The following is a 14171-nucleotide window of genomic DNA, read 5'->3' as shown; positions in this document are numbered from 1 at the left end:
ATTCTACACAATTTAATTTTACATATTTACATCTCTCAAGACAGTTTCAACTTCATATAGTTGACTAAATGTCTTGTAATGAGTTTTGACACTGTCCCTGATTCTCTTTTAAAAGAAATGTATACATAAATATACAAGGCAATATCATCTTCCTTTGATAATAACCCAAATAAACTAACCTAACCAAAAAAACTAAAGAATAGACTCAGTATAACAAGAATTATTTTCTAATATAAAGATGTAATACATGAAAGTTAAAAGTGTATTGTTTTACGGATGATTTATGAGGAAAGTTTTGAGAGGAATACATTTAAAATAAAAAAGGACTAGCTGCATAGTTTAATAAGTTAATTCTCCTCCCCACAATCAGAATAAAGGGTATATTTACCAAACTATGGGTTTTAGAAGTGGAGATGTTGCCCATAGCAAGCAATCACATTCTACTTAACAATTACTTAGCACCTAATAGAATAGCTAGAATCTGATTGGTTGCTATAGGCAACATCTCCACTTCTAAAAACCCACACTTTACTTACTATACCCCTAAGTGTCACTATATCATTTACTGATTATGATAGGGATCATAATGATGACATGAGTAATCTGTTACTCAAGTGTAACACAAGTGTCACGTAGCCCACTCCCTTTTTGTTGGACCAGACACAGATGCCAAGATCAGTAATCAAAATGTTTTATTATTATTTTTAGCAGGGAAGCTTTAAAACTAATAAACATTTAGAAATACTCTTATCTGTAAAACCTTTTACTTTTTTTTTTGTAACATGTTTTACAACCGATATAACTCAAAAATACATAAAACACATAAAATACATACGATATGAGGTCTAAAATCCAACAACAATATATTGATCCTTTTTTAAAAGAAGGTATCAAAGGCAGAAGATAATCTGGCAGCGACGGTGTGGCAAGTCGTCAAAGAAAGAGAGAGTTAAAGAAAGAAGAGAAGAAAGGTAGATAAAGAGAAAAGAAAGAAGACAACAGGAGTGGGGGAAAGTAGATAAATAAGCAGGTGGAGGTGGGGGGGTATAGTCTCTATTCATAAAGCCCCGAAACTAAAATAAAACAAATTATTAAGTACTGAACGGAGCGGAACCGTTTTGGGAAGTCAGCCAAGGGGACCGTATTTTGTTAAAAGACTTCGAGGAGTGACGTATTATAGCAGTCATATATTCCCCATTTCTTAAACATACCAAATACGTGTTATTATTGCCTGCATGCGTGATGGTGTGGGGTTTTCCCAATCGGCTGCTATTTGACATGTCATGGCAGATGCAATGTGCCGAAGCAGTTTATTTTGATGCAGGGAAAGGTTGGGAAGATTTAAGAGAAGGAGGAAGTATTTCTGGTCAAGAGGAATAATCAATAGTCTCAAATAGGTGCGAGAGGAGATTAATAACCTCCTGCCATATACCTCCCAATTTTAGACAGGACCTGTAAAACCTTTTTCAATAAGATTCATCTGTTATACTTTTGATAAATATAATAATAGCCAATAGGAGTAAACTCACCAGGCACACGTAAGTGCTTCCTTCAATTTATCAATTTATCTAAACAAAATTAGCAATTTTTGTTAGCTTTATAATAGGTGCTTAAATGTTAAAAAATAAAACAGAGCAAAAATGGTCATAAACAACCAAATAATAAACTAACTATAAAACATTGTTAGTCCAGAGTTGTGTACAAACTATTGTACATGGTTAAAGAGCAAGCAAATACAGGTTGAGTCTCCCATATCCAAAATGCTTGGGACCAAGGGTATTTTGGATATCAGAATATTCCGTATTTTGGAATATTTGCATACCATAATGAAATATCTTGGGAATGGGCCCCAAAACTAATCACAAAATGCATTTATGTTTTATATACACCTTATACACAGAGCCTGCAGGTAATTTTATACAATATTTTCAATAATTTTGTGGCTCAAACATAGTTTGTGTACATACATGAAATTCATTTATGTTTCATATACACCTATTACACATAGCCTGAGGGTAATTTTATACAATATTTTTAAGTATTTTGTGCCTTAAACAAAGTTTTTGTACATTGAACCATCAAAAAGCAAAGTTTCACTATCTCAGTAATGCTAAAAATATTCCGTATTTCGGAATATTTGGATATGGGAGACTCAACCTGTACATATTTTCACATTAGAATACATAAAAGCTTATGTATTTCTGAGCTAAATCATATACTAGAACAGTGTTGGCTAACCTTGACACTCCAGCTGTTGTGGAACTATATATCCCAGCATGCCCTGCCACAGTTTTAGCATGCCCTAATAGCAAAACTGTAGCAGTGCATGCTGGGTTATGTAGTTCCATAACAGCTGGAGTGTCAAGGTTAGCCAACACTGTACTAGAAATAACAAATGTGTTATACTTTACTACTATTTAGTCCAGTATGCTGGTTGTTCAAACCTCTCAGTAGACATTACAAAAAGTAAAAAAAGAAATAAAACTTATAAGCTTCTTTATCTTGCATCACTCAGCAGTGCAAGTTGTCTACATAACAGATATGCTCTATACAAACTGCAGATTGGTGGATTAATACACAGAAATAGCACAAACAAAACTGATTATCATGTGAACGTTTTTATCCTATATCATATCTCATTTGTACTCTGTGATTCTGATGCGGAAGTTAGGGATGGAATTATGATATTAACGGATAAGGATGTATTTTAAAATTCTGGCATAAATGAAAGACATAAGTCTACAGGGCACCTTAAATGCAGTGATTTAAAAACCAGCAACAAACAAGCATTTGAGTTAAATTTTGTCTTCAGAAATGTTTTTTTTTTAGGATACTTTTCTTCATTTTTCCAGCAAACTAGAAGCAAATGTGAAGCTCTTCTATATGGATAACTGAACGGAATTGTTGATCAAAGACGGGATTCCAAATACGGGACAACCAAAAAAGTAATGTGCGTGATGTGTCTGTAGCTTAAAGAGTGGGTTAGTTAAACATCTGAGCTCCTGTGTGTGCTGTGACCATTTTCACTACGTTTCACTGTGCAGTTAGTACTTTTACAGACACTGATATTAATACTGGTAGAGATCTTCATACAATTAGCTATGGGTGGATAAATCATTCAGATACTTAAGGAATATATAGTTATGTTACAAACACTGCATCTATTTATTATAGAAAGTCTGCTGTTTTCACGGTTATGTTGCCATGTCACATTTTTTATTACTACATGCTTTTCTGTGTAGGTACTATGTGGTACTATGTATGGCAGCGGAAGGACATTAGAGCTCTACTTTTGAATTCAAATAGCCAATATAAACATTTTAGAAGTATTATTAATGTGGAAATATACTTATCATACATTGAACATATTTATCTCACCACATCTGCTTGCCTGTCAGAGAACCTAGTCAACCTGTATAAAGTAAGTGTGAAAACATACTAGTCTGGGTATTCAATTGCCTACACCCCATCCACTTAATGTGACTTTAAATATAAAAAAATAGCAAAAAAAGTTGCAAATTTTTAAATTATGTAACACTTGATGTCTTCTGTTATCCAAGAACAAGATGGCTGGAAGGAACAGAATATAGCCAATCTACATATCACTTGGTGGATACAAACAACAGATGTGAGTAGCATTTCCCTTTAGACATTTTTCTTCAGTAACAAGAAAGATTTAGTAATGCTACTATTGTAGTAAAAGTCTATTACTAATACAAGACCTAATTCTGAGTCACACGCAATGCCAATGTTCAAGGCGTTACGTGATTTGTTGGGCAATCCTCGGCGGTGAAAGGGAGGTGGCTAGTCAGATGCATGGTGATAGCCTGTCTAATGTGGTGTTATTGGAGCGTCGTGGGCGTATCGCTGAAATGGCTGCCTACACAGATGCTTAATCATTTAAATTAGATACTATACACAGACAGAAAATCTGCACCTTCCATAGGGCAAGTGCAAGTGTAAAATGGGGTGACCGATGGTGGAGTACCTAAAAGGGCAGACTAGATGGGCCAAGTGGTTCTTATCTGCCGCCAAATTCTATACTTCTAAGCGATATTACATCATCTAAGTACAGTACACTCAAAGAAGACGTCAGCGTTCTCGCATTTTCAGATGCACTTTTGTACAAGGACTGATACTAGTAGTAGCATAAAGTCACAGATACGACTATGGCAAAAGCGGCTGCAGCAGTGAGCGACTTATAATCAGCCCCAAAATGTCAGTACAAGAGACCAACATTTTAGGAATGATAAGGAACTCACAGTGGTCACATGAAGACAATGTACTATAGTACAGCATTGCACGCATTCTCTGCTGTCACAGGAAGAAGACTTTTCAGCATCAGTAGTACATCATTATTAACATCTGTGAACTGAAGAAGCTGCCAGTTTCATTAATTAGTTTCAAGTAAACTGCTCAAGCAGGAAGAGCACACAAACAAAATGTGCCGGCAATTCTTCAGAGTCCTTACAGAATGCTTTGCTCCACAGCCTTTTGTAAATATTTAGCTTTTTCCATTGTGGCACATACAACCAAGGAAATTATACTCAAAATACTAGTGTCAACAGCTCTGGGACTTAATACTCTACTCCTTAAGGTGGCAGAACTTTTAACTATTACTAAGTTGTGCATGCGAGTATCCCTCAGTCAGGCATCTTGGACACCTGAAGTACAGATAATGGGATAGGGGACATTGGTGGGGAAAGTTAAGGTTGTATAGAGTTCACCAATTGTTATTAAAATTAATATCTTAATGCTAGCCAAATCTACAGGTATTCACAATATGTTGGGTTAACAGAAAATACAATTTTTATATTTTACCTAGTCTGGGAAAATTTTATATATAGTTTTTGGTTTGTTTGGGATGTAATTAGTATCCCGGCAGTCGGGATGCCAGCGCTCAGAATACCAGCGCCGAAATCCCTCCAGCAGTTGGAATCCTGGCGTCAGAATCCCAACCGCCGGCATCTCGACGGTAAGTATTTCTAGGCATTAGGGTGAGGGTTAGGGATAGGTTAGGGATAGGCTGCGGGAGGGCGGGGGTTAGGGTACTTGCCTAGTTGGGTCGGGATTCTGACTGTCAGAATGCAGCTGTTGGTATTGTGACCACCAGCATCCTGACTGCCGGGATCCCATACTCAACCCGTTTGTTTTAAGCAAAATATGGCTTTATGTTTTTAGATTTTAAAACAAATATATATTTCTTTTTATTTTAAGTGCAATACATTGTGATGAAGGGGAAAAACAGGGACCATTTAATGCAATAAGCACCTTGAGTCCTTTTGGAGAAACTAGCTACAGAAATAAAATGTATTATTAATTATTATTATTATTATTATTATTATTATTATTATTATTATTATTATTATTATTATTATTATTAACAATAATAATAATAATCATAATTTGTGCTATCCACTACCAAAATTGAATTTGCTACATCTACTATTTCTGTTACAAATGTCAAAAACATTATGTATAGTATATACAAACTTTGATGCAGCTAATGCAGAGTGTTTATTGTTATAGCATTTTATACTAGTCAGAGGAAGAAATTACAATTTAGCAGAAACAGAATAACCATTTTACCAATCACTAAAGTGCTCACTAGATTAACAAAAGTGTTGTTGCACAATTAAATTTCAATTCAATATATTCAATAAATAATTTTTTTTTAGCAGTGCTCACCCTGGTAAATGTATACACCAGGAGCAAAAATTCTGTTTTTTTCTTGCAACTTTTTGGATAACAACAGGATTTTACACATGTAGTAATATAGTAAAAAATAAGTCAAAAACAATCTGATCAGCACAAGGTATGTATGATTCCCCAGTTGAGAACTGCAGTGACAGTAAGAGCAATGTACAATTTTCCAGAACTAGAAAATAATTCCAGTATCAGATACAAAGAATGCATTACTATAGCATCCTAATAAACACGACGGTCTTATATAAACAACTGCATACATATGTTATATATTAGCAGGCCTAAAGCTAAGTTTATAAGTACAATGAAAAGAGATGTGAAAAAATGTTAAGGACATATATGGGTAACAGATAGAATTGAACAAGATAGATGAGTACTGTTAAATGCATCTTTACTGCTACAACAACCATATAACTTTTTTAACCAAATTTCACGTCAACGATTAGTGCTATCTTTTTATTTAAAGGACAACTAAAAGTATAACACATCAAATAATATGCACAAAAATAAAACTTGAGTTGACTGGTGAGTTCAGCACTAACTACCTATGGTTATCCTTGATTTCCATGTAATTGCCTCATATAATAATAGTATTTGCATTACGTTACCCTTATTGCATTTCTGCTTCTATTATGTCATCCTCACTTTACAGTGTTTTGTGTGACATAAGTTTTTGCATACAATGTCTATAATGTTACTACTGCTGTTTACAGCACTGCAGAATTTTGTGGCATCCTACAAATAAATGCTAATAATTATAATAATAATTGTACTGTATTGGTTCTACCTTTATGAAATGGTAAAAGCAATGTATCCCTTTAGGCACCATTTTTACATCTTCTCCTTAAATCCCTAGCAATTCAATATATTGCATAGTGAAAATATGGAGTTGATTAGTTAAGAGAAACCTAAAGCTGGTCATTCGCTGAACGATCATCATTCAGATCAGTTGTGTATGGACATGAATGATAATGAATCACAGACTGTGAACAGCTTGGTCTGGTTCATTTGCTTTCATTATCAAACCTGTCTGATCAACCAGACTGTCATTCAGTTGATTGCACGCTGTGAAAGGAGAGCGCCTCCATACAACTTGCAGTGTATGCAGATGCTCCACTTATCAGACAGTAACTCCACCCTCATCCATCTGCCAGGTCATATGCACTATGGACGGTAAAAGACTGGTCTCTCTCGCAGTTGCAGTTCCTCCCTGCAAACAAACATAGTTTATCTTCCAAATAGGTATGACATAGAACCATTTGCTCCCTCAAGTAATATATAGCCATTTAAACTCCCTGTAACGCTACTGTAAACAATATCCTGTATAATAAATATATAGTGTTCCAAAATCTACTGATATCAGATGAAATCACAAGCAGGACAAACACAAGACGTTCTACAAGCACTAAGTACATTCTATAATGTTAACATAATATTGTACTTTTATCCTTTATCTTGGATACAGGACACGCACAGAAATGAAATAATAGTTTCTGTAACGTTACAACTAGATAAGAACTTACTGTACAATGCTAAATTAAATTTAAAAAATTAAATCTGGCTATACTTTGAATTTTATTAAATACTTTTTTAACATACTGGATCCTCAGACATATAATGATACTAGCTCCTGTTAGAGGTTTACACATTCTTGTGTACTTTTTATACAAGGATAATAAATTGCTTACAATGGAATATGTCTGTTCACAGTGTCATGCAGCAAAAAAGGGCAGGCCACTTCTTAGAAGTAAGCCTCATGGCGCTTTGCATTTACTATCAATGATCAACTTTATCGTTTGCTACAATTAGATCATGATTTAAATCCATAATACAACAGCATTCATTCCATTGTGACATATTCGTAATATGAAATATTTGGTTTCCCCACTCACTTGGCAAAATGTTAGCACATCCGAGAGATAATATACAACTGCTTTACTTTTCTATAGTTACATGAAAATATAACCAATACAAATGCTTACATTTTTAAAAACTTTCATAAACACATACTGCCCACACCCTGAGTGCACTGCAATATGTCGTAGAGCTGCATCCAATCATCATCTGATATAACGTTTAAGTACAGCAATAATCAACAGTTCATGAAACTTTGACATCACAAACGTTTACAAACTTTATAACAATAAATTATTTTATTCTACTCATTACACCCAGGACCTATGTTCACTTATAACATGCACACATTCAAAATACCTCCTATAACTTTGCAAATTGGACAATATACCCCTTTAAAAAAAAAAATTGTATATGCATGTAACACTAATAGGAAATAATTTCCAATTTCACCACAAAACTTGCATAAAACTTCTTTTACATAAGTATCCATATAAAAGTGACTTTATAAATTAAGAGATTTGGTCGATTAAAATGATTTTGCTTCTGTATTAAAATCATGGATTGGTCATTGTATAGAACATGCCAGCAATATATTGGTCAGTACAGTCAAATACTGTATCACAAAAAGCTATATCGCAGACAGTATTCAAATATAAAGATGAAGGCATTATTTGGCATCAAATAGTATGACACTTCACACTTAGTATGAAATTATCACAGCGACTACATTAATAATCCACCAATAAACACCACTTCAAAACTCATTAAACAAACAAATGGACAAAACACTATTTGCAAGTGTGTCTAGTCACTTGGGCTACCTTTTTCTACACTGTTGCTTCTTACAGGAACCTGGGGAAGCTGCCTTCCTCTTCGACTAAATGAAGAATCCGCCGCTGATGACTGACCTCCTAGTTGATGGTTTCTGTAAGGTCACAAAACACAAGTTATTTAAGAAAAAGAAAACAAAATGCTGTACACTTAACTTCATGGACTCAAACAGTGGTTGACGCATATAGATAAAGCCACATGTTTTCCACAGCACATTAACCTTATCTCCTGTTTAAAATGTTTTGCAACAAACATACATTAAAGCAGAATAACTGAGAGTCCTCCTCTTGTATCCAATACCTTCACCTTGTTTCCCTTAACTGTTTAAATTTGGTTCTTAAATTCAACGTACTGTACTAACTACATACACAGGTGTAGATATTGATCCTCCTTTTTTGCTTGATAATATTAAAAACTCTATTGTTTAAAAATATTATTTTTATGAAATGTCCATGAAGGTGTCGATACATTTATAACTCCATACCCAGTTTATACAGTTTCATTGCATGCATTCGTATCCTCATAATTCCTTTATGTACTTTCAGAGACCTTCTTTTAATTTAACTCAAGTGTGATGATATTTCCACAACAGAATACCTTGGTGGTATGGAACAATGGCAAGCAACATGTATGGCATCATTGGGTATGGGGCATGACAAGTGGGAGTAAGGCGAGGTCTGCAAAGGTCACAAAATATATGACAGGGAATAACAAAGAAAGGATAGATACCACTCTAAGATTTCCTGCAGCTTTAACACAGAGATAAAATAAAACTATGTCTTGATGTCTTTCCATACAGTATATAAACTCTTCTCAAAATGTGCAGAGAGATTTAGAGATGGGAGGGACTTGTCCTCGCTAGCCTATAAATTGCAGTGCAAAAATAAAGCTTTCCAGTAATAGTGTGCTACATGGAAAGTACTGTACACAGTACCCTAAATGAAAAAAAAAATGTATTTGCACCAGATGTAGTCTTTAGGTCAACATTTATAATGCCAACAGTTAGTATGTTGACATTGTTAAACTGTCGACAGGCAACATGTCAACATTCTCAGAATGTTGACATATGAATGTCAACATTACTGTTAGGCTTTAGGTGGAAGGGTTAGGGTTAGGCACTAGGGTGAGGTTAGTGTTAGGCATTAGATGGAGGGTTATGGATTAGGGTTAGGGAATACTTACCAGAACACTGGAGGGCCGAAGGTCTGCCCTGGAAGTGAAGGTCACATGACTGCTAGGACCAGGAAGCTGTGCTGTATCCGCTTCAGCTGTCAGGGGCAGGTAAGTCACCGCTGGGTCACCAGGGATGATATGTCAACATCTTAACATGTTGATATTTTATCACTGTCTACATGATGAATGTCCACATTATGACCATGTCGACATTTTCATGTCAAAATTATGACTGTTGACATATACCACAACCATTTGCACCCTAGCATTGCAAAATGGTTGATCTAGGTGCTAAGTTGCTATTTTTCTTTTTCCCCAAATTCAAATGACTCCTATATGTACTGTCGGCAATGTAGAATGCTCACTGTCAAAAAAGTAAAGCTAGCTATTTCCTCACCAGTGCCATAACGTCATCCCCGTCGCCTGTTTCTTACCAGCTCATAGATACCAGACTGGCTGAAATACAGTGCCCCCCGTGCAGACTTGTAACTCTTATGTAGGAACTAGCACAGAGGTGATTGGCATTAATGGATGGGATGCGCACACTAAGCAGTGCAGTCTGTGTAAATGGCATGTGCTGCTTCTCTAATGCTACAGGCAGCAAGCGGCCCAGGCTACATTAATGCCCTACGCTGTGTGCCCTGGTATTCTGTAGCCAATGGCCCCATCCATCTTGGAACCCCTGTTGGCATCCAACACTTGGCACCCGGAGACCAATACCTCCATGAGTTATATCGCTGTTGCTTAATATGACTGTCTTCATAATATTTGCTTGCAAATAACATATTCACCTCCATTAAAAAAATAAATTTATGCAAACAGCACTCAGTGTGAGATAAAAGGCTTATAACATACCTGCCTTAAGATTTCATATATTTCCAAGTTTAACTATTTAAAAAAATATCACTGTATCCTCATTTAAAATTGCAAAAATGTAACAATTGACACATAAAGCTGAACTAAATACATTTCAGATGTTTACAAGTTCAATATAATTGTAGCAGATTGGGAAATGTATAAAACTGCATTGTCACAAATAAGATATGTGAGATAAGTATGTGCGCTACAAAACACAAGCAAGTTGCTCAAGAACAAAACTGTACTGTAATTCTGCACTCTTACTACTAGAACAAAATGGTATAGTAATTCTGCACTCTTACTACTAGAACAAAATGGTATAGTAATTCTGCACTCTTACTACTAGAACAAAACTGTACTGTAATTCTGCACTGTTACTACTAGAACAAAACTGTACTGTAATTCTGCACTGTTACTACTAGAACAAAACTGTACTGTAATTCTGCACTCTTACTACTAGAACAAAACTGTACTGTAATTCTGCACTCTTACTACTAGTACAAAACTGTACTGTAATTCTGCACTCTTACTACTAGAACAAAACTGTACTGTACTTCTGCACTCTTACTACTAGAACAAAACTGTACTGTAATTCTGCACTCTTACTACTAGAACAAAACTGTACTGTAATTGTGCACTCTTACTACTAGAACAAAACTGTACTGTAATTCTGCACTCTTACTACTAGAACAAAACTGTACTGTACTCCTGCACTCTTACTACTAGAACAAAACTGTACTGTACTTCTGCACTCTTACTACTAGAACAAAACTGTACTGTACTTCTGCACTCTTACTACTAGAACAAAACTGTACTGTAATTCTGCACTCTTACTACTAGAACAAAACTGTACTGTAATTGTGCACTCTTACTACTAGAACAAAACTGTACTGTAATTGTGCACTCTTACTACTAGAACAAAACTGTACTGTAATTCTGCACTCTTACTACTAGAACAAAACTGTACTGTACTTCTGCACTCTTACTACTAGAACAAAATGGTATAGTAATTCTGCACTCTTACTACTAGAACAAAACTGTACTGTAATTCTGCATTCTTACTACTAGAACAAAACTGTACTGTAATTCTGCACTCTTACTACTAGAACAAAACTGTACTGTACTTCTGCACTCTTACTAGTAGAACAAAACTGTACTGTAATTCTGCACTGTTACTACTAGAACAAAACTGTACTGTAATTCTGCACTCTTACTACTAGAACAAAACTGTACTGTACTTCTGCACTCTTACTACTAGAACAAAACTGTACAGTAATTCTGCACTCTTACTACTAGAACAAAACTGTACTGTAATACTGCACTCTTACTACTAGAACAAAACTGTACTGTAATTCTGCACTCTTACTACTAGAACAAAACTGTACTGTAATTCTGCACTCTTACTACTAGAACAAAACTGTACTGTAATTCTGCACTCTTACTACTAGAACAAAACTGTACTGTAATTGTGCACTCTTACTACTAGAACAAAACTGTACTGTAATTGTGCACTCTTACTACTAGAACAAAACTGCACTGTAATTGTGCACTCTTACTACTAGAACAAAACTGCACTGTAATTGTGCACTCTTACTACTAGAACAAAACTGTACTGTAATTCTGCACTGTTACTACTAGAACAAAACTGTACTGTAATTCTGCACTCTTACTACTAGAACAAAACTGTACTGTACTTCTGCACTCTTACTACTAGAACAAAACTGCACTGTAATTCTGCACTCTTACTAGTAGAACAAAACTGTACTGTACTTCTGCACTCTTACTACTAGAACAAAACGATACAGTAATTCTGCACTCTTACTACTAGAACAAAACTGCACTGTAATTCTGCACTCTTACTACTAGAACAAAACTGTACTGTAATTGTGCACTCTTACTACTAGAACAAAACGGTACAGTAATTCTGCACTCTTACTACTAGAACAAAACTGTACAGTAATTCTGCACTCTTACTACTAGAACAAAACTGTACTGTAATTGTGCACTCTTACTACTAGAACAAAACGGTACAGTAATTCTGCACTCTTACTACTAGAACAAAACTGTACTGTAATTGTGCACTCTTACTACTAGAACAAAACGGTACAGTAATTCTGCACTCTTACTACTAGAACAAAACTGTACAGTAATTCTGCACTCTTACTACTAGAACAAAACTGCACTGTAATTCTGCACTCTTACTAGTAGAACAAAACTGTACTGTAATTGTGCACTCTTACTACTAGAACAAAACTGCACTGTAATTCTGCACTCTTACTACTAGAACAAAACTGTACTGTACTTCTGCACTCTTACTACTAGAACAAAACTGTACTGTAATTCTGCACTCTTACTACTAGAACAAAACTGTACTGTAATTCTGCACTCTTACTAGTAGAACAAAACTGTACTGTACTTCTGCACCCTTACTACTAGAACAAAACGGTACAGTAATTCTGCACTCTTACTACTAGAACAAAACTGCACTGTAATTCTGCACTCTTACTACTAGAACAAAACTGTACTGTAATTGTGCACTCTTACTACTAGAACAAAACGGTACAGTAATTCTGCACTCTTACTACTAGAACAAAACTGTACTGTAATTGTGCACTCTTACTACTAGAACAAAACTGTACAGTAATTCTGCACTCTTACTACTAGAACAAAACTGCACTGTAATTCTGCACTCTTACTAGTAGAACAAAACTGTACTGTAATTGTGCACTCTTACTAGTAGAACAAAACTGCACTGTAATTCTGCACTCTTACTACTAGAACAAAACTGTACTGTACTTCTGCACTCTTACTACTAGAACAAAACTGTACTGTAATTCTGCACTCTTACTACTAGAACAAAACTGTACTGTAATTCTGCACTCTTACTACTAGTACAAAACTGTACTGTAATTCTGCACTCTTACTACTAGAACAAAACTGTACTGTACTTCTGCACTCTTACTACTAGAACAAAACTGTACTGTAATTCTGCACTCTTACTACTAGAACAAAACTGTACTGTAATTGTGCACTCTTACTACTAGAACAAAACTGTACTGTAATTCTGCACTCTTACTACTAGAACAAAACTGTACTGTAATTGTGCACTCTTACTACTAGAACAAAACTGTACTGTAATTCTGCACTCTTACTACTAGAACAAAACTGTACTGTACTTCTGCACTCTTACTACTAGAACAAAATGGTATAGTAATTCTGCACTCTTACTACTAGAACAAAACTGTACTGTAATTCTGCATTCTTACTACTAGAACAAAACTGTACTGTAATTCTGCACTCTTACTACTAGAACAAAACTGTACTGTACTTCTGCACTCTTACTACTAGAACAAAACTGTACTGTAATTCTGCACTGTTACTACTAGAACAAAACTGTACTGTAATTCTGCACTCTTACTACTAGAACAAAACTGTACTGTACTTCTGCACTCTTACTACTAGAACAAAACTGTACAGTAATTCTGCACTCTTACTACTAGAACAAAACTGTACTGTAATTCTGCACTCTTACTACTAGAACAAAACTGTACTGTAATTCTGCACTGTTACTACTAGAACAAAACTGTACTGTAATTCTGCACTCTTACTACTAGAACAAAACTGTACTGTAATTCTGCACTCTTACTACTAGAACAAAACTGTACTGTAATTGTGCACTCTTACTACTAGAACAAAACTGTACTGTAATTGTGCACTCTTACTACTAGAACAAAACTGCACTGTAA

At 35.2% G+C, this 14171-nt stretch overlaps 1 protein-coding gene across 15 annotated transcripts in view; it reads right to left on the bottom strand.

Moving 5' to 3' along the window:
• Positions 1-14171, bottom strand: part of RIMS1 (regulating synaptic membrane exocytosis 1) — a 417175-nt gene that overhangs the window by 152995 nt on the left and 250009 nt on the right. For 14 of the 15 annotated variants that reach the window (XM_088471345.1, XM_088471265.1, XM_088471298.1 and 11 more), the window contains one exon: positions 8385-8488. The exons of the other annotated variant lie outside the window; for it this stretch is intronic. In XM_088471345.1, coding sequence (XP_088327471.1) covers positions 8385-8488 — 104 coding nt within the window. The remainder of the gene's footprint in view (positions 1-8384; positions 8489-14171) is intronic. 15 annotated transcript variants of the gene reach the window in all.

Source organism: Taudactylus pleione, unplaced genomic scaffold (genome assembly GCF_031769625.1).
Source record: "Taudactylus pleione unplaced genomic scaffold, aTauple2 ptg000015l, whole genome shotgun sequence".
Classification (NCBI taxonomy): Eukaryota; Metazoa; Chordata; class Amphibia; order Anura; family Myobatrachidae; genus Taudactylus; species Taudactylus pleione.
Note: the sequence above shows the minus strand (reverse complement) of the source record. Positions and strands in the feature narration are given on the sequence as shown.